Raw genomic sequence first — 20,710 nt, forward strand, 5'->3', positions numbered from 1 at the left:
ATATGGAGGAGGGCCCAGGAGCCAAGGAATGTGAGGATTGCAGCTCTAGATGTGGGAAAAGGCAAAGAGAGGGATCCTCTCCTACATCCCTGCACCGGGGGCCCTGCCAACACCTTGGCTGTGTCCAGGGAAACCCACTTCCGGCTTCTGACTCCAGAGCTGTCAGAGAATAACTCTGTGTTGTTCGAAGTCCCTAAGGCTGTGGTCAATTGTTTTAGCAGCAAAAGGAAGTGAATTCAGGGACAGACAGGCAGGCAGAAGGGGCAAAAGACAAGGAGAGAGTAGACAGACTGGAGGAGGGCAGGTGATCAGGGTTTAGGTGGACAGTCAGAGACACAGGTGGGTCAGAGACAGTTGGAGAGAGAAGCAGATAGGGAGCCTGGAGAAAGGTGAGAGGAGGAGGGCAGAACCTCTGATGGGCAGGAGGCAGGAGATGAGGTAGGCCGGCAGGTGGGCAGATAGAAGCAGGAAGTGGGCACAGAGGCAAGGACGGGAGAGAATGACAGCGAGACAGGATGGCAGGCAGGGACCCTCAGAACTCGTCCTTGTCTCCAACAAGCATTACAGGAGCTTCCTGAGCTGCAAGTGGATCCCATTCTTGGGCTTCAGCACAACTCTTGGAATGGGAACAGGGACCCTGGAGGGATCCGGTGCCAGCTCAAAGCGAAGCAAGGTCAGGGCCACGGCCACCTTCATCTCATTCATGGCAAACTGCTTCCCGATGCAGTTCCTGGGTCAGGGAGGGAAAAGGAAGTGAGCAGAGGCTTCTAACCCCTGCCGGGCACAGGGCATTCAGGGCTTTCCTCCACATAATCCAGCCCCGATCCCTTCCTTACGGGTCACACTGAACGTGCCGCCCAAGCCTCGGTCCACCCTCTCCCCCTGACCTTCACAAAGGCCACCTCTCTCCAGGACTAGCTCCTAACTCCTACTTCTGCTCTCAGCAGTCGCAAGTCTTGTTGGGGAGGGTCGGTGCTCCAAGCCACAGGGTCAAGTCACGTGAATCAGTAAATGTGAATTAGTACTTTGTTCACTCGTCCACAGGCAGCTTCTGGTTTTAGGCCAGGCCAGGGCACTGTAGGGGGGTGTGGGCAACTCCCGAGCCCTCACCACCCATGGCAGACATGCAGGGGCCCCAGTTCCCAGACAGGACAGGACAGAGTTGTGTCAGGAAGTCAGGATGGCAACCAGGAGGCTTCTTGGAGGGGCCACGGGTTAGCGCCCCTCGACCTGCTGGACCACTTGCTTCCAGTTAATGCTCCGGCCTCCTGTCTCCCCGCAGCCCCTCAGTCAACCCGTCCCTGGAGCCCTCCCATTCTACTCCAGCAAGGCCCCTCCTCCCATCCCGTGGGCTCCTCACTGGCCTTTTCAGTCTCCTTGCCTCCCCTCCCTCTACAGCAGCCACGGCGGCTCGGGGCCTGCTGCGCCCCCCATCACAGGGAGGACACGTCGCGCGGCCTCAGCTGGCGTCACAGCGCTCTCTGGGCTGCTCCTCACTCACCTTGTACCTGTCCAGCCCCTCTTCCTCGCTCCGCTCCTGTTGAGGTCCCCTCCCCCCGCCTCTGCCGGCTACATGCTCAAGACTCAGTCTAGTGACCGCCTGGCCTCCCGCCTCTGCCGCCTGCGCCTCTTTCTCCCACATCCCCAAGCAGCTTTAGCGTTCACTCAAGAACACATCACCGTCCCGTGACCAGACAGTGCCAGAAACATGGAACAGTCCACAATCTGCTCAGTGAATGAATGAACGAGTGAAAGAGTGGATGAGTGCACGATGTCTGTCTTGTACGGCAAACGTACTGACCACTACACTATGGAAACGTCTCATGTCTGTCTTGAATAGCGGTAGTGGTTTCTTGACTGTGAACTCTCGGAGCAAGGAAAGTTCCTTTCGTCTCTGTGTTCCCATCTTGTAATATATGGTTTGGCACACAGAAGCAGGCTTAATAAATAGCTCTCTATTTGAACAAAGTTAATTGAATTGATAAAAAAAAGGAATGGATTAAAATTAAACATTAATTCTGACCTCGGAATTGAGTTGCCAGGTACCCCCTGTCCTCTGGTGGCAGCCGCATGACCTGCAGCCAATGTCTACAAGGAAGAACAGGACCCTGGCACAGATCAAATACTAGACAAATTCCGGGAACGTGTTGCGTCAAGCCTGTTCTGTGAAGGTTGATTCACCGACTGAAAATTTCACAGAATTATAGGCTCAGAAAAAACTTGGATTACTAAGTAGTTGCAAAGTTATGGAAGTTACTATTTCGGGGGGGATCTGTAGCCGTTGAAGATTTTCACAGGAGTCATTTTGGAGTGTGTCATCCAGCTTAACAGCTATTTCATGTGTGCTTTGTATTTTACACGGCAGGAACTTCTCAAATGCACGTGTCCAACACAAAATAGTGAGTTTTCTCTCAAAAGCACTTGATTGCCTTCAATTTCATCCTTTTTTGCCAAAATCAGACTCTGTAGATTCTGGGACTATGGTATCTAATCCCCACTACATATATAGAATTTTGGCAACCAGAAATGGTGTCATGTTTATATGAATATGCAATCACAATTGTTAGGTTTGACTACAGAAATAGAAAAGACACATGTGCCTATGTAACTTTCTTCAAACTGCAACTGTAAGTGATCACATACGTGGTTTGAAGCCTCAGGAGAAGAAAAGCAGCTGGAAATCTAAATCCATGCAAACACAACTGATGATACAGTCAGAGGTGGATTGTTGAATTAAGTAGAAAAGGCAGTGGGCTGGACTAGGAATGTGTAAAGAGAAAAAACCACCTTTAAAGATGACTGATAATTGTGGAAAGCAAACATCTGAAGTTTACCTTTCATGAAAAATTCTAAAGCAGAAAAGTCATACTCCTAAAGTGAGGAAAACCCTGGAATACTTTGGAGCGGCCACGGCCACGGCAATGTGGCTGATCGTTGCGGAAGTCAGGAGGTCAAGATCTCCGTGGCGTGCCCTGAAGGCCTTCTTGTACATGGGGACACACGCCTCCTTCTCAAAACGTCAACATACAGGGATATAACTACATACACCACATATGAATGTAGACAGTCACACACATCAGGTAGCACCCAGTGACACCTGGCTGCCCAGGTACAGAAGGCCTCACCTGGATCCGCCTGAGAAGGGCAGGAAAGCATGGCTGTGTTGAGAAGAACCTAGTGCAAACCGGGATGGGTCAAACACCTGCAGAGAGCACCGGGGCCAGGACAGGTGGGATCAAACTCCTTGCACCAATCCACCAGGGGACAAGAATCCCCGAGGTGGAGCAGGGGAGGTGCTGGTCTGGAGAGAGCATTCCATCCCCTCCTCCATCATACCTCTGGGTTCGGCCACACCTTCGGGTTGTGGTGAAGCCCATAAAAGAAGAGGGAGAGCGGGACTCCTGTGGGGCAGGGAGGAGAGAGAGAAGACTGATGGTATCCATGGTAACAGGGGCAATGTGCACAAAAGGCCCAGGAGCCACCATGAGAGCTACCCTCCATCACTCTGAATGAAATGGTGTTCTTGCAAGACAGGTGGGCTGGAGGTGACAAAGCACATGAGCACAGATTAGGAGCAGGTAACCATGGCCAGAACTGAGAAGGAAGAGAATTGGAGGCTTAGTATGAGGATCGCCTCACATGAAAACTCACAGTTATCAGGCGCCATCATGAGTCCTCGGGGAATGTGCATTAACTCATCTAATCCTCACAGCAGCCCTCAAGGAAGGCACTCCTATCCCCATGTGTAGATGACTCACCTAAGCTTCTGAGAGATTAAGGGACGTGACCATAATCCCACAGCTAGGAGGTGGCAGGGCTGGGATTCAGACCCACTGGGAGGTGAGCCAATGGGTGGCCTCCAACCATGGCAGGGCTCTCAGACCTGATCATCAGCTGCTCTCTGCCATCCACCTGAGGGCTCCTCAGAGACTGGACCAACTGACCCATGACAATGGATTCTCTGAGCTCCCTCATTTACTTAGACCCCATATGGAAAGAACCACATCTCCACCTGCTTCTCTCTTAAGCCTTGATGTCTCAAGGAATTAGAATTTTCAGGCTCTATTACAAGACCACTTTCAGGGTCTAGCATTTGTTTACTGAGCTTTTGCTGTGTTCAACTTCTATGTCAAGCATTTTACAAAACTTGTCCAAACTACAGAGTAAACATTAATTATCTTAAGGTGGAAGCGAGTCAGAGCATCTCAGAACTGGGAAAGCACATGTGTATTTCTGATCTCCCACGTGGTCTTGCAGAGTGCTTAGTTTAGTGGGTGTGGATGAAGCTCATACCTGCAGGTAAGGAGCGTCCATCAGGGAAGGTGATGGGCTTGCTCAGATCTCTGAAAATGAACGGCACTGGTGGATAGAGTCGCAGTGCCTCCTTGATACACATGGTGATGTAGGGCATCTGTTCCAGGTGGTCCCTGAAAGGCAGCCCATTTGAGAGCGGCAGAGCCAGACAATCAGGGGTTCTCCATTAGCAGAGGGGCAAGGTTCTCCCATCTGTTGGGCACTCACCAGGTGATGGAGGTGCCATCCCCCAGGAGGCTCTGGATCTCCTCCCGGCACCTCTGCTGATGCTCAGGGTGGGAGGCCAGAGCATAGAGAGTCCAGGAGATGCCACTGGCTGTGGTGTCGTGACCCTCAAACATGAACGTATCCACTTCGGCACGGAGCTCCCTGTCAGACAAGCTGCTCCCATTCTCCATCTGCGGAGGCAGGGGGAGTGCAGGGTCTGCCCTTCCTCTGTGCTTCTGGGCAAAGCCTCAGGCCTCTCCTGCCCACACTCACTCTGGCGAAGAGGAGGATGTCCAGGAAATCCAGGTGCCTCTTGCTCCTCACCTTCTCCAGCTCTCCCTCCTTCTGCAGGTGAGCCTTCCTCATCTTGATCACTTCATCTGTCCCAGAACAGTGGTTCCCAGGCAGAGCTGAGGGCTCTGGGGAACCAGATGCAGAACCCACCGTACCCCTATCTGCCCCTCAGGCCCAACCTGGGTACCAGGTGGATGAGGACGAGGGTGGGAATGGGCGCACATGTCAGGGCAGAGAGCTCCAGCATCATCTGATCCAGGTTGGGAATCCCCTCAATAGCACAGCCCACAGAGGCTCTGCCTGAATGATGCTGGGAGGGGGTCTCATTCCACCGTCACCAATGTGGTGACACATGTATCTCCCTGCACCTCACCTGACACCCTGACGTCTCGGTTCCCAGCCCCTGCACCAGGGAAGTACCCAGTGTGGGTGTGTGCCAGCCCCTGAAGAGGAAGCAGGAGTCTGGGCCCTGCCTGAGGGGTCAAGGCCAGGCCCTTTTACATGTGCATGATGGGGGTGGGTGGGCAGGAGCTGCCCAGAAGGATCAGAAGAACCTGTGTGTTGATGGGTGAGCTGACAGGCGCGGTGGCTCCAGCGGCCTTCAGGGCTCAGCCTGTAGATGATGTCGTTCTGGTAGAAGATATTCCTCACCCGGGAAAAACTCAGATTGCTGAGGTCCTTGATGGCCTGGATGTAGGATTGGATTTTCCTGAAGGGAGAGGATGCAGAGGAGACTGGAGTGGAGGGAACCTCTGACCTGGAGACGTGGTAGGGCTCCGGGTGGGGATTCCTCAGTCAGCGGGGACAGGCAGCACTGAGGCTTTGTTATTTCTGCCTCACAGCCCTGGAGACACTTAGTCCTTTACAAGTGGCCTGAGCAGCCAGGCTTCTCCCTGTGCAGGAATCAGGGACCTGTGACTGAGTCAAGGTTGGTCTGGGTGGAATTTGACTGTGGTCCATGGCTCTGTGCAGAATGTTGCTTTCTGTGCTGATAAGCGTCCACACTGCCCTAACTGCCTCTCAGGTAAGTCCTCCCCAGCTGGTGAGAACAAGGACCCTGCCCTGCTGTTGAAGGGTTGTCACTGACCTGTCTGTCTGGATGCTGCCCTGGTGGCTGAAGGCGCACTTCATGATGGTGTCCAGGGTCATCAAGGAGACGTGTCCAAGGACCTCCAGATGCGAGTCCAGGCTGACGAGCTCCTCCCACTTGTCCTGTGGTGGGAGGGGGACATTGACCCTGCTCTGCTCTCCCAGAAGGCCTGTGTTGACAAGGCCAGGCTCGCTCTCTGTCTCTCTAAATCTTCGGATGAGTTTTCCTCACTTTCTAAGCAGATGTGTTTTAGCAATTTAAGGCTGTATCACACACGTGTAATGTGACGTCTATTTTCTCAGAATCTTATATTATATAATTAATCATGGTCTCTCATAATATTCTGTATTAGTTCCAAAGTTTAGGAACAAGGCAAGGAAAAGCTTATGGGGCTCTACTGGGCTCCTAGGAAGGGGCATGAGGTACTTCAATTCCTTTTATTCATTTAATGTTAGCTGAGACCAGGTGGTGTCCAGTCCAGATGAGAGGTGATGCTTGTGAAGACCCAGCTCTCTGAGTGTAAACCTGGCCTCGTTTCCTCCCATGAGTGGCTCAATTCCATGCAGAGGCCCTGGACTCCAGGCCAGAGTCTATCTGAGTGCCATCCTGGGATGCCCACTCTACCACTGAAGCTGCCGTTGTCCAGGGCAACCAGGGGCAGTTTGCACTGCTGTCCAGGGGAATGACCCTTGCTCTTTCCTTTGTGTTGAAGATGTGGAGATGAGAGAAGAGTGGACTCTCAGTACACCATGGCCCTGCCTTCACTTTCCTTGGATCCAATCTGGTGCTGGGATACCCCTCTGTCCCATCCAGTTTTGGTGAGCACGGTCTCAGAGTATGTTCTGAATGCATAATTCTGGGGGCTGTGTCTGACGGATGCCTGAGGGACACAACTGTTTGAGAGTGGACTTTTTTTTTTTTTTTTTTGCGGTACGTGGGCTTCTCACTGTTGTGGCCTCTTTCATTGTGGAGCACAGGCTCCGGACGCGCAGGCTCAGCGGCCATGGCTCACCGGCCCAGCCGCTCCACGGCATGTGGGATCCTCCGGACTGGAGCACGAACCCATATCCCCTGCATCGGCAGGAGGACTCTCCACCACTGCGCCACCAGGGAAGCCCTTGAGAGTGGACTTTGTCAGCTGTGCTGGATATGAGTGGGTCCAGGTGACGAGGGATGGACTCACCAGCATCACTCGGACAGAGTCGGCCATGAGACCCACGTAGGGCTTCAGGATGTCGTAGTGGAAGGCTGGGGTCAGCATCCGCCGGTGCTGGAACCACGTCTGCCCCTCCAACACGAGCAAACCATTCCCTGGGCCACAGATGGGTGTGTGTGTGGGTCGGGGAGCCTGGATCAGAGGGACGACTGGGCACAACTTGGGAGGAACCAAGGGTGTCAGGAGGGGCCACATCATGGGCAAAGGTAGGAAAGGCCAGTACAGTCCAGGAATGTGAAATTCCAAAATGGCTGGTCCATAGGATGTGATTATGACAGCTGTGAGACAGAGGTTGAAGAAGAGTAGGCGGGCAGGTGATAGAAGGAATTAGTTAATAGTCAGGCTGAGAATGTCGCAGAGGACTGAGAAGTGATGAAGAAGAGGCTGAGCTTCAGGAGGGCTCTCAGCACCATTACAAAGGGTGAGAGTTTCACTGGAAGGAGAGAAATGAGGCTTGACTGAGAGATGAGGTGGTGACAGGGTGCCTGGTACCCACTGTTCTCCATTAACCAAAGAGGTAGCTCTTGGTAAACCTAACTGGTGGGTGGACTGCAGTTGTATTTAAATGTACTTACCAATCCAGGGAATCAGCATTCTGTAGGAATCGTGAGACTTTGGGTCTGAAAGGGAAGGAAGGGAAGTGGAGGGCACTGAACAAGGCAGGCAGCCCCCAGAGCAGCTGTGGCACCTTCCATTCCTGATGCTGGTCAGCCGGCAGTCTGTCTCAAGCCACCTCCCTCTTGCCTCCCATCCCTGACTCTCTCTGTCCTCATGGTCACTGTGGGCCCAGGAAGGCAGACTCAGTGTCCCAGCAGCAGAACACCCACAGGACTAAGACGGTGAATCGGCAAGAAAGATAGGCTCTGCTCAGCGCCACAGAGTAAGAAAGGAGCCTGTGGTTTTCCTACAGTTTGTGGTGGTTTGGCCATTTCATGACCCAGGACAGGCAACAGTGAGAGGTGCCAAACCTACATCAGTGTGGACAGGGAATTGTCTTCCAGACCTGGGGTCATCTCAGTTGGGTTAAAACAAGAAAGAAAGTAAGACAGAAAAGAGAAGCCAGCCCCACCCAGGTGTTTAAGCATTCACTATAAGTGAGTAATGTTGGCCTTAGTCTGGCTTGTGGGCTGCAAGGATGGCTGGTAGGGAGCCAGGTATTGATGGCTGAAGTGCCAATTTCTTCTGGAATTTCACAGATCCAGGGCCATGTACCCCAGAGGGAAGATTTTCTCCTGCTGGGATGTGGGTTTCCCTCTCACCTGATCTCCCCAGGACCACCTTTATGTAGTCAGGGTCATAGATCAACACCAGGGCTTTCGTCCCCCACAGCCAGCGAGCACAGGCACTTGGGTATTTCTCTACCCACTTCAGTAGGGGTTGCAGCTCGGTCTCGTCTTGGAACTGTCTCCAAGGGAAAGATAAATCAATAAAACCCTTCTCTGAGTTCCAGTGCTGGAGTGGGGGTGAAGGGCAGGATGAGTACAGGGAGATCGTTCTGGATCGATCAGCAGAATTAGGAGTTTGGAACTATTTCTTCTGACCTGGGCTCTGCCCCAGACCTGCTGGCTGTCCACCTTTGTCCTAAGACCACATTCTGTCCCCTTGTCGGGTAGATTTATGGGCCACCACTACAAACTGCCTACAGAAACTTACATCAGGGGTTTACGCCCAGCCGTAGAAAACTTTGGGAAGTGATTCGTACAACATTTGCATGAGCAGTTTATGATAATTCGTGTCACTTGGTAAGCAGTTTTGTTGTATAATTTTGTTTATTTAGAGAATAAAATATATTATAAAAATTAAATTTATATATTAATTTCATTTTGCTATACTGGTTGTTATATATTTTCAGTAGTACCCCAGCATACATATAAATGTTAGTTTGAAAGAGTGTCGGATGTATATGGATAAGTGAGAAAAATTATATACTAAATTGTGTTTGTATCATATTATTTTACATATTGAGTGCGTACACAGATTCTGGATGTATATATGGAAATGGTATTGAACTAAGGTTTTGATATGTGGATTATTTTATCTAATTTTTATTTACCAGTGTCCAGAAACGTGTGTGCACTTCCCACCGCCTAGAGGAGTCTCTTGAAACTCCTCAGTGTGGACCACAAAGGCCCTTGCTTTCTGGCTTTACCCTCTCCATTCTTGCCTCCTGCTGGGCTGGTGAAGATGCTGCTGCCTGTGCGCCTTGCACTGGCCCCACCTGCTCACACTTCTAAGCCTCTGCCCAGGTTCTTTCCTCTACCTGGTGTGCCCCTCCTCTTTGCCACAGAGCAACTGCCTCTCCTTAACCTTGCAGATTCAGCTTCGTTTTATCAGCTCTGGATTTCTCGTCAACATTTGGTCCTAGGCATGTTCCATGCAGTCACCTCGTCTTTAATTCAATGGCTTCTGTGTAACTCAAAGCAACCATCCGCCACTTTGGTATCTAATCTCTGCCTGCATCCTTCTACCATCAGGACTCACCAGCTCTGAGGCAACTTGCCTACTGTGGGATGGGTTCCTTCACTGAGCACGTATTTACTGAGCATTTACTATGTGCCAGGCACTGGTTAAAGGCACTGAATGAGGATGCAGCTGTAGATGCTTGCCTGTTTGGAGCCTCCAGGAAGAGACAGCGAGATTGAGGACATGACAGCCCTAGGGGCTCATGAATATGTGATGGAGGGAAGACCAAGCCTCTGTGGAAGCTTTGGGGAAGGGGCCCTAACTCAGATCTGGACATTAGAAAGCTCTTTGTCATGCATGTACTCATTCGTTGAGTCATCATTTACCAAGATGCTCTCAGGTTACAAAGATGAACCAGAGGCAGGCTCTCCCAGAAGGAGCTCACAACTATGACACTGCAGACAAAACTAGCTGAAACCGGTTAGCACTGCCATATGAGAAGGACAGGCAAGGGAAAAAGGGTTGTCCCCTCCGTTCCTGGAGACCCAGAAAGACATCTTGGAGGAGGTGGCTTGGGGTTGGGCCTTTGTAGACAGACATATGAGGGACAAGATCATTCCAGGTAGAGGGCACATGGAAGCAGAGTCCCAGAGGCCAGAATGCCCAGGCAGGTGGGGAGGATGCTGAGTAACCTGGGGTGCAGGAGATTAGGAAGGAGAGGGGAGAGAGGTACTGGGCCAGCCCACGTGGGGCTCGGGCTGTTTCCGGTTCCCGTCTTTAGCTCCACTCTACTCTAATCACGCTGCAGAGAAAGGGAGGCCTCAGCTCTCTGCAACCCCTGATTTTCTCCCAGCATTTGCTCAGTCCACAAACCCTTGATGAGCCCCTCTCCACGTGGCCCCTGACTTTGCTCTGAGCCCCCCACCGCCCAGGCTAGTGCCGCCAGTGTTGGGTGGGTAGGCGCTGCCCCTCCCCAGCCTGCAAGCCGCTCCTTCCCTCCTTCCTGTCCCTCCACACATTGGACTGGCAGCCCTCTGTGCAGGCTCTGTGCAGGGTGCTGGGGGTGAGGGGGATTTCACGCTCGGTTCTGAGAGCACATAGTCCACTGAGGGAGGACAGCAGGCGGGTGACCTTACCCTGTGGATGGTGCAACTCAAATGTCAGTTCTCCTTACCTGGCACCATCCTGGGAACCTCGCTCATGTGTGCCAGCAGCTTGTCAGGATTTAAGCACTGAAATCAGGAGACTGGAAAATTCCTCAGTCTTAAAATGAGCCAGTTTGTCCCTACAGCTGATGTAACCCCCCACCCAGCAGATGGGTCTCTTTTCCTGTCACCTGACATCTTCCTAGATTCCTGTCTGTCATCTCCATGGACAGTGAGTCCACAGGGCAGCATCCATCAGACTGATGTCTGTGCTCCCAGGCAAGCTCAGGGCCAGGCAGAGAGGATGGAATTGAGGGATGGGGCAGGGAAGCATCTAGAAGCCTGTTCTATGAGAACAGCTGAAGCTGCTCAGCCTGGAGACGGGGGAGACTCAGGAAGGAAGAGCCACTGTTCTCAAAGGGCAGGGCTGCCAGGACAGCCTGCAGATCTCCCTAAGGAGGAGTGTCTGACAGACCCGAGGACAGCAGCACGGGGTCCTGGGAGGGAGGGAGCTCCCCGGACTGGGCTGAGGAGCCAAGACCTGAGAGGTAAGCTGGGTCCTTTTGTGAGGCCACGTGCTCGCCCCACAGCAAGGCTTCGTCCCATGGGCGTGCTGACCAGGACCACGGCCTGAGAGCCCCGGCCTCCCTGCCCTCCCACTTCCCCGTCCCACTCCATCCTACCTCCTGCATGTGCCCATAGAGCCAGTGGGAAGGAGGAGACGGGAACTGCTGGAGGGCTTTGAGCAGCCACTGTCTGCGCAGGTAGAGCTGTGCTGCCTTGAGCAGAAGCAGAACCAGGCCGAGCAGGGAGGCCGCCTGCAGGAGCCCCGAGACACCGCCCAGGGCTCTGGGGGTGCTCAGCGCAGAGACACTCATGGTGCAGCGGCTTCTGGATTGCTGACTGTCCCTGAAGGTGGCTGACCTCCCCTGAGCACCCAGCCTGGTCAGGGAGGCTTGCCCCGCCCACCTGGGGGAGGGTGAAGGTGAGGGCAGAGCTCAGACCTGGGCCTCCCGAGTTGTCTTTTGTTTTTTTTTAATTTAAACCAACATCTGTTACAAAATGTAAGTAATATAAAGAGACGATAATAGTTACAAATAGAAATGGGAGTTTGGGTTGTAGCAGGATCCTGCAAACTATCACGTGCTTACTTTTTAAAAAACTTATACAAATGGAAATAAAACAGAAAAATGAATGTTTTTTTAAAACTTCTTTGAATAACATAACACTGTGATATCTTGTTTAACACAGTAATATTGTACAGACCCAGAGTTTAAGTCTGTAGTATCATCTAGCTGTGGACTACCCTGCATGACCACATGAATCATTTTCATTCATCTCATGCAACTGAAAATTCCATCTCCCCCACTTTTTTTTAACTAACCAGTAAGTTAATGAACACGGAGGGTATGGATGCTTAATACTTTCTTAAGTTTGCAGCGATATGTCTGTGTCAATACCCCTGCCTTCCTTCTTAAGAAATGAGAGAATACAAATTTGAAATGTAGTAAAAGATGGCTACTACTGAAATATGATAGTCTTAGTTTTAAAAAAGGTTTAGGATTATGTACTTAATATTTAAATAAATTTAATTCAGATCTCTTGCTTTAGTCACCTTTTGAGGCTTAAAGATTCTTAAAGCAAGATTCCTTTCAGTCATTGTTTTCACCTTGCTATTTATTAATTATTGACTTAATCTGTGTTTTTCTGCATCTCCCATTCTTTCTCTCTGTACGATCATGCCTTCATCTCTCAGCAATGTTTCTGGAGGCTCTACCTCATACCAGACACTTTACTAGAAGCTGGAGATACAGTCACAGATAAACAGATACAGTCGCTGTCCTTGTGCAGCTGGGTCCAGGCGATGCAGGAGGGAACGTCTACCCTTCTGGGGTTGGCACCTTACCATTCTGCCACCATCATGTCTGAGTGGCACTGCTGAATCCTATTCCAAGAATCTGATTCTAATCTCACGGCCAAGGCGTCCATCTGCTATAGTCAACTGTGGCTGGTGGTGAATAGGGCTTTCAAAGGCCCACCCTTTGCGAGGGAAGAGATCTCAGAGCAGACATCCAAATGAATGTCAAATACATGAATGAGTAAATGGGTAGAAGGACTCATTTGTTTACCTGGTAACTCTGTGTTGAGTACTTACTTTGGGTCAATTGCCATCCTAGGAGCTAGAGATCCAGCAGTGAACAACAAGATCCCTGCTATTGTGGAGCTCCTGTTCCAGTGGGGGTGTGGGCGGGGCTGACAGTCCTGCCCTGAACTGAGGCGTGTCCTGCTTGAATTCATTCTCGGGGCTGCTCTGTGTTCCCAGGTCACGTCCATCATTGGGACTGCCCTGCTCTGTTGATCCAGTGCAGGGACTGACTGGTGGGAGCCTCTTACCTCCCCAGCTGTGTTACCTGGTTTTCCTGGATCTCTTCTTGGCCCAGAGGACTTGGGGTCCGTGTTTCCACACAGGAGCATGCCTCCTTTCTGATTGCTTGGTGACCAAGCCAGCCAGCTGCCTGCAAATCCTTCTTCATTGGCACTGCCTTTGTTCTAACCAATTATGTATGGCATTCTAATTCCTGACTTTGCCGATATTAGAGGGGTTGAAAGAAATCTCAGTATTATAAGAGCTAGAAATATTTGGTTGTGATTGCTGTATTAGGCCAGTAGAAATTGAGAGGTGATTAAGCACCATGAGTAGTATAATTTACGTAAGAGAAATTATCTACTTATTGAGTCTACATATTCTCTGATGGCCATCAGTGTAATGGAAACATCACTGGAGGTGTTTCAGTGGTTCCATCGGTCAGCTCTTAACTCAGAAAAGTGACAACTGCATCAAAAAAAGACCAGAATTTCTCAAAATCAAAATAATCTGGAAATCGAATACAACAATTTTCATGAACAAACTGGGCTTTGGCTGACTCTCTGTGGCTGATTCCAATAGGAACCATCTTAGCTCCACTCTGCTGATAATCACTCGGCCTCCTTCTCTTGAGAAAACACTGGCTCTCACTGTGTGCCCTCGCCCCCTGCATCCCCCCAGGGCTGAGCGCTGGGTCACTCAGTGAGTAGGCACTGCCCTTCCTCAGCCTGCAAGCTTCTCCTTTCTCTCTGTCTGCTTTCACTCCACACACGTGGGCTGAGCATCTCTCCAGGTCAGGTTCTGTGCTGGGTACTGGGGTACAGGGGTGCAGGAAGGGGACAATACCTCAGCCCCAGGGAGCTCACAGTACAGTGTATGAGGGAAGAGAGCCCAGAGATGAACAGACCCTATTTAATGGCACAAGTCAAACGTCAGTATCCTTTGCTTAGAGGCCATCCTTGAAGCCTGATTGATCACTTTGCCTGGGAATATCACAGTTTTAACCAGTCAGAGTCCTGCATTCCACCAAACCGAGCCAGTTGGCCCCTCTCTGGCTGACATAACCCCCCACCCAGCAGGTGGGCCTCTTTTCCTGTCACCTGACACCTTCTTAGATTCCTGTCTATCATCTCTATGGACAGTGAGCCCACAGGGCAGCATCCATCAGACTGATGTCTGTGTTCCCAGGCAAGCTCAGGGCCAGACAGAGAGGATGGGATTGAGGGATGGGGCAGGGAAGCATCTAGAAGCTTGTTCTATGAGAATAGCTGAAGCTGCTCAGCCTGGAGAGCAGGGAGACTTAGTAAGAAGACCCATTGTCCTCAAAGTGCAGGGCTGCCAGGACAGCCTGCAGATCTACCTAAGGAAGGTGTGTCTGACAGACCTGAGGACACCAGCACGGGGTCCTGGGAGGGAGTGAGCTCCCCGCACTGGGATGAGGAGCCAAGACCTGAGAGGTAAGCTGGGTTTTTCCCAGGAACCACGTGCTTGTTACACAACAAGACTTTGTCCTGTGGACTTGCTGACCAGGACCATGCTCTGAGAGCCCTGGCCCTCCGTGTCCTCCCACTCCCCCTGTCCCACCCCTTCCTACCTCCTGGCTGTGCCCGTGGCTAATTAGAAGCCCTTCAAGAGCATTTTTATAATCACATTGGAGAGGTCGGTTTTGCAATATCAATAGCAAAATCATTTCTCCATTCAAATACATGAGAATTTCAAGATTAAGTTTTATCTTTAATCTAAATTCTGATATATTCCTACTAATAAGTTTAATTTGAACTGCAACCAGAAAATGTGCTCAACTGGGACTGCATCCCTTGCTTCCATCATCCATAGAGGGTCCACCAGTTTCAGTCCTACTTCACTGAAGTACTACAGTTGTAGCAGGAGTAGTTTTACTAATTCACTTTTATCCTTTGTTAGAATGGATATTTATTACGTTGAGATAGGTTCCCTCTATGCCCACTATCTGGAGAGTTTTTATCATGAATGGCTGTTGAATTTTGTCAAAAGCTTTTCCTGCATCTATTGAGGTGATCATATGGTTTTTATTTTTTAATTTTTTAATATGGTATATCACATTGATTGATTTGCGTATACTGAAGGATCCTTGCATCCCTGGGATAAAGCCCACTTGATCATGTTGTATGATCTTTTTAATGTGTTGTTGGTTTCTGTTTGCTACTATTTTGTTGAGGATTTTTGTGTCTATAATCCAGGAGCATGGTATATTTCTCCATCTGTTTATGTTTATGAAGATATTGGTCTGTAATTTTCTTGTTTTGTGATATGCTTGTCTGGTTTTGGTATCAGGGTGATGGTGGTCTTGTAGAACGAATTTGGGAGTATTTCTCCTCTGCAGTTTTTTGGAAAAGTTTGAGGATAGCTGTTAACTCTTCTCTAAATATTTGATAGAATTCGCCTGTGAAGCCATCTGGTCCTAGGCTTTTGTTTGTTGGAAGATTTTTAATTACAGTTTCAATTTCATTACCTGTGATTGGTCTGTTTATATTTTCTAATTCCTGGTTCAATCTTGGAAAGTTGTACCTTTCCAAGAATTTGTCCATTTCTTCCAGGTTGTCCATTTTATTGGCATATAGTTGCTTATATTAGTCCCTTATGATGCTTTGTGTTTCTGCAGTGTCAGTTGTAATCTCTCCATTTTCATTTATAATTTTATTGATTTGAGTCCTCTCCCTTTTTTCTTGATGAGTCTGGCTAAAGGTTTATCAATTTTGTTTATCTTCTCAAAGAACCAACTTTTAGTTTTATTGATCTTTGCTATTGTTTTCTTTGTTTCTATTTCATTTATTTTTGCTCTGATCTTTATGATTTCTTTCCTTCTACTAGGGTTTTCTTTGTTCTTTCTTTTTCTAGTTGCTTTAGGTGTAAGGTTAGATTGTTTATTTGACATTTTTCTTGTTTCTTGAAGTGAGCTTGAATTGCTATAAACTTTCCTCTTAGAACTGCTTTTGCTGTGTCCCATGTGTTTTGGGTTGTCGTGTTTTCATTGTCATGTTTCTAGGTGTTTTTTTTCTTCTTCTTTGATTTCTTCAGTGATCTCCTGGTTATTTAGCAGTGCACTATTTAGCCTCCATGTATTTGTGTTTTTTACAGTTTTTTTCCTGTAATTACCTTCTAATCTCATAGCATTGTGGTCGGAAAAGATGCTTGCTACAATCTTAATTTTCTTAAATTTTCCAAGGCTTGATTTGTGACCCAAGATGTGATCTATTCTGGTGAATGTTCCATGTGCACTTGAGAAGAAAGTGTATTCTTCTGCTTTCAGCTGCAATGTCCTAAAAATATCAATTAAATATATCTGGTCTGTTGTGTCATTTAAAGCTTGTGTTTCCTTATTAATTTTCTGTCTGGATGATCTGTCCATTGGTGTAAGTGAGATGTTAAAGTCCCCCACTATTATTGTGTTACTGTCGATTTCTCTTTTTATGGCTGTTAGCATTTGCCTTATGTATTGAGGTGCTCCTATGTTGGGTGCATAAATATTTACAATTGTTATGTTTTCTTCTTGGATTGGTCCCTTGATCATTATGTAGTGTCCTTCCTTATCTCTTGTAACAGACTTTATCTTAAAGTCTATTCTATCTAATATGAGTATTGCTACTCTAGCTTTCTTCAGATTTCCATTTGCATGGAATATCTTTTTCCATCCTCTCACTTTCAGTTTGTATGTGTCCCTAGGTCTGAAGTGGGTCTCTTGTAGACAGCATATATGTGGGTCTTATTTTTGTATCCATTCAGCCAGTCTGTGTCTTTTGGTTGGAGCATTTAATCCATTTACATTTAAGGTAATTATCAATATGTATGTTTCTATTACCATTTTCTTAATTGATTTGGGTTTGTTTTTGTAGGTCCTTTTCTCTTGAGTTTCCCACTTAGAGAAGTTCCTTTAGCATTTGTTGTAAGGCTGGTTTGGTGGTGCTGGATTCTCGCAGCTTTTGCTTGTCTGTAAACTTTTGATCTCTCCATTGAATCTGAATGAGAACTTTGCTGGGTAGAGTAATTTTGGTTGTAGGTTTTTCCCTTTCATCACTTTAAATATGTCCTGCCACTCCCTTCTGGCCTGTAGAGTTTCTGCTGAGAAATCAACTGATAACCTTATGGGGATTCCCTTGTATGTTATTTTTTGCTTTTCCCTTGCTGCTTTTAATATATCTTTCTTTGAATTTAATTTCTGTTAGTTTGATTCATATGTGTCTTGGAGTGTTTCTCCTAGGGTTTATCCTGTATGGGACTCTCTGTGCTTCCTGGACTTTCTCATGTTACGCAAGTTTTCAGCTATAATCTCTTCACATATTTTCTATTATAGAAATAGAAAGACCCTTTCTCTTTCTCTTATTCTTCTGGGACCCCTATAATTCAAATGTTGGTGTGTTTAATGTTGTCCCAGAGAATTCTGAGACTGTCCTCGATTCTTTTCATTCTTTTTTCTTTATTTTGCTCCGCAGCAGTTATTTCCACCATTTTATCTTCCAGCTCACTTATCCATTCTTCTGCCTCAGTTATTCCGCTATTGATTCCTTCTAGAGTATTTTTAATTTCACTTATTGTGTTGTTCATCACTGTTTGTTTGCTCTTCAGTTCTTCTAGGTCCTTGTTAAACATTTCTTGTATTTTCTCCATTCTGTTTCTGAAATTTTGGATCATCTTTGGTATCATTACTCTGAACTCTTTTTCAGGTAGGTTGCCTATTTCATCTTCATTTATTTGGCCTTGTAGGTTTTTACCTTGCTCCTTCATCTGTAACATAATTTTTTGTCATTTCATTGTTTTTGTTTTTTTTTTGATGGGTGGGGTTGTATTCCTGTCTTACTGGTTGTTTGGCTTGAGGTGTCTAGCAGTGGAGTTTGCAGGTGGTTGGTTAGAGCCAGGTCTTGGTGCCGAGATGAGGACCTCCAGGAGGCCTCACTCTGATTAATATTCCCTGAGGTCTGAGGTTCTCTGTTAGTCCAGTGGTTTGGACTCAGCGCTCCCACCACAGGAGCTCAGGCCTGACCTCTGGCCTGGGAACCAAGATCCCACAAGGCATGCAGTACAGCAAAAAACAAAACAAAAGGAGCTGTACAATAACAAAGAATAAAAAATAAAATAAAATTAGAAAGATAAAAAATACATTAAGAAAAATAAAAATATTGAAAGAACTGCAACAAGGTAAAACAAAACCACAACAGAATAAAGAAAAAAAAAGTGGGTTGTGGGGGGACAAGCCAAAAGGAGCAGAAAAAAAACAAAGAATAAAATTAGAAAAATAAAAGATTTATTAGAAAAATAAAAATATAAATGAATCAACAACAAGGTAAGACAGAACCCCAACCTAAAAGAAGAAAAAAAAAGGCCCTGGCTATCAGGGGTAGGGCTTCTGCAGGGGTGGGACTTAGGCAGGGGTGGGGTTTAGGGTGAGGCAGGGCCTAGGCATGGTGGGGGTGGTTACTTTTAAGCATGGGGCGGGGCCTAGTCTTAGGGCCTGTGCAGAAGGGGAAAGGCAGCAAGTCCTCAGGGTGGCCTCCGGAATGTGGAGTTCCGGAGTTTGGAGGTAAGGCCCTCAGTGAGGGGATGTGTGTGAGGTTTAGGCCCAGTGCAGTTGGAGGGGGTCTCAGAGGGGGGTCTCCGAGTGTAGAGGTAGGGCCCTGGGTGGGGGTGTAGGTGCAGACCTTGGGCTCTTTGTGGCAAGAGGGATGTTCTGAGGGCAGAGGATTATGCCTGGGAGCCCAACAGGCTCCCCAGTGCCCACGTGGGCAGGAAAAGCACTGGCCACATTCCCTTCCGTTCCTCTGCCTCCCCTGATGGTCTCCCTCATTGCTGCTGGACCCCTAACCATGGGAGGGTCCTGCTGGGTGTAGGCACTCCTCCTCTCCCTCAGCCGCCCCTCAGGGTGCTGGTCCCATAGGTCTGGCCTCCCCCTGCCCTCCCTCCCACTCCCTCAGGACCCACGCAGCTGGAGGGGGCCTCTGTGGGCAGAGGATCAGGCCCAGCATCTCAGCAGACTCCCAGGGGCCAAGTGGGCAGGGGAAACCCTGGCCACACTCCCTTTTTATCCTGTGCCCTCCCAATGGTGCCCCGCTTTCCCCCTCCAGGCGTGGGATCCCTTCCCCTCCCCCACCCACCCCTAAGGGGCACGGGTCCCGTCCCACCTCCACTTCTCCTCCCCCCTCACTAACCCCAAAACCTCATGTCCTACCCAGTCGCTGGGGTTCCTCCCTTCCCCTTGGGTGTCCGTGGCCCCCTTAGGTGTCCGTGGTCCCCTACTGGTGCCTGGTAGGTGTCCTAGTTGTACAGAGACACGAATTCCATGTCCTCCTAGTCCGCCATTTTGACTCCGCCCAGCAGGCGGATTCTTAACCACTGTACCACCAGGGAAGTCCTGCAACTCTTCTTCTTAACAATACGTTCATTATTAATCACTTGTTACAAGCTTTTCCTATTTAATTAGCCATAGCATTCCTAACGTTAATTGTACAAAAAGTTTTAGGGTATAAACAACTTGAAAAAGGACCTAGTATTATTGTCTTCTATGGACTACTATAACTAATCACCAAAGCTGTAAAATTATTAAAGAATCATTATAACCATGAACTTCCTCTATGTTAATATTTATCATTATATCACTTCTGTTGCTTGCCTTAATGTTAACAAATGGAATGCCCTTACCCATACCATATCCATTAATTAATATGAAATTAGGGATATGATTTATTAGACCAAGAGCAAGTTAGCTGTGTACTCCATCCTAAGATCAGGATAGGCTTCAAATTCAAAATATGCCTAAAATTGGTACATAGGAACAGTTGCACAATTTCATATGAAGTAATTTCAGCAATCATTTTATTATCAGTTATATTAATAAGTGGGTCATGTATACTATGTACTCTTATGATTACGCAAGAATATTTATGATTAAATTTCCCCTCATGGCCACTTACCATAATAGGATTTATTTCAACTTTAAAAGAAATGACTTGAGCTCCATTTGACTCAACTGAGGGAGAATCAGAACCTGTACCTGGCTTTCATGTTAAATATGCAGTTGGACCATTTCCCTATTCTTCTTAGCTGAGTATTAGCTGAGTATGCTAATATCATCATGATCAATACTCCTATAAAAATTCAGTTTTGGGCTTCCCTGGTGGCGCAGTGGTTGAGAGTCTGCCTGCCGATGCAGGGGACACGGGTTCATGACCCGGTCCGGGAGGATCCCACATGCTGCGGAGTGGCTGGTCCCGTGAGCCATGGCTGCTGAGCCTGCGCGTCCAGAGCCTATGCTCCGCAACGGGAGAGGCCACAACAGTGAGAGGCCCGCATACCGCAAAAAAAAAAAAAAAAAAAAAAAATTCAGTTTTTAAAGTTGAAGTATAGTTGATTTACTATGTTGTGTTAGTTTCAGGTGTACAGCAACATGATTTAGTTATACATACATATATATATATACATGTATAGATATTATTTTTTAGATTCTTTTCCATTATAGGTTATTTAAAGATATTGAATATAGTTCCTTGTGCTATACAGTAGGATCTTGTTGTTTATCTATTTTCTATATAGTCGTGTGTGTCTGTTAAACCCAAACTCCTAATTTATCCCTCACCCTCAAAATTCAGTTTTTAGAAGCATTTCATAACCTCTGTATTCCAGAAATCTACACATTTGATTTTAGTTTT

At 48.0% G+C, this 20,710-nt stretch overlaps 1 protein-coding gene across 2 annotated transcripts; it reads right to left on the reverse strand.

Annotated features, from left to right (window-relative positions):
* Window positions 1-561: 561 nt before the first annotated feature.
* LOC136138489 (taurochenodeoxycholic 6 alpha-hydroxylase-like) lies at window positions 562-11,547 on the reverse strand. Of its 2 annotated transcripts, none has more exons than XM_065897203.1 (12): window positions 11,353-11,547; window positions 8,381-8,522; window positions 7,697-7,741; window positions 7,089-7,216; window positions 5,903-6,027; window positions 5,370-5,428; window positions 4,795-4,901; window positions 4,522-4,712; window positions 4,294-4,427; window positions 3,337-3,401; window positions 3,126-3,202; window positions 562-730 (listed from the first exon to the last, which is right to left on the reverse strand). In XM_065897203.1, the coding sequence occupies exons 1-12, from the start codon at window positions 11,545-11,547 to the stop codon at window positions 562-564; spliced, it is 1,437 nt and encodes a 478-aa protein (XP_065753275.1). The 2 variants fall into 2 exon arrangements, with proteins under 2 accessions (XP_065753275.1, XP_065753266.1); XM_065897194.1 differs by having other exon boundaries at window positions 5,370-5,524.
* Between the last annotated feature and the right edge of the window lie 9,163 nt (window positions 11,548-20,710).

Source organism: Phocoena phocoena, chromosome 1 (assembly GCF_963924675.1).
Source record: "Phocoena phocoena chromosome 1, mPhoPho1.1, whole genome shotgun sequence".
NCBI lineage: Eukaryota > Metazoa > Chordata > Mammalia > Artiodactyla > Phocoenidae > Phocoena > Phocoena phocoena.

What these genes read in the sequence shown, in the direction of transcription:
- LOC136138489 (XM_065897194.1), bottom strand. Translation starts at nt 11,547, where the DNA reads ATGAGTGTCTCTGCGCTGAGCACCCCCAGAGCCCTGGGCGGTGTCTCG. An exon ending in AATGCTGATTCCCTGGATTG is followed by an intron (nt 7,217 to 7,696) that starts GTAAGTACATTT and finishes TCTGTGGCCCAG; the next exon opens with GGAATGGTTTGCTCGTGTTG. An exon ending in GCTCACCCATCAACACACAG is followed by an intron (nt 4,902 to 5,369) that starts GTTCTTCTGATC and finishes GTTCTGGGACAG; the next exon opens with ATGAAGTGATCAAGATGAGG.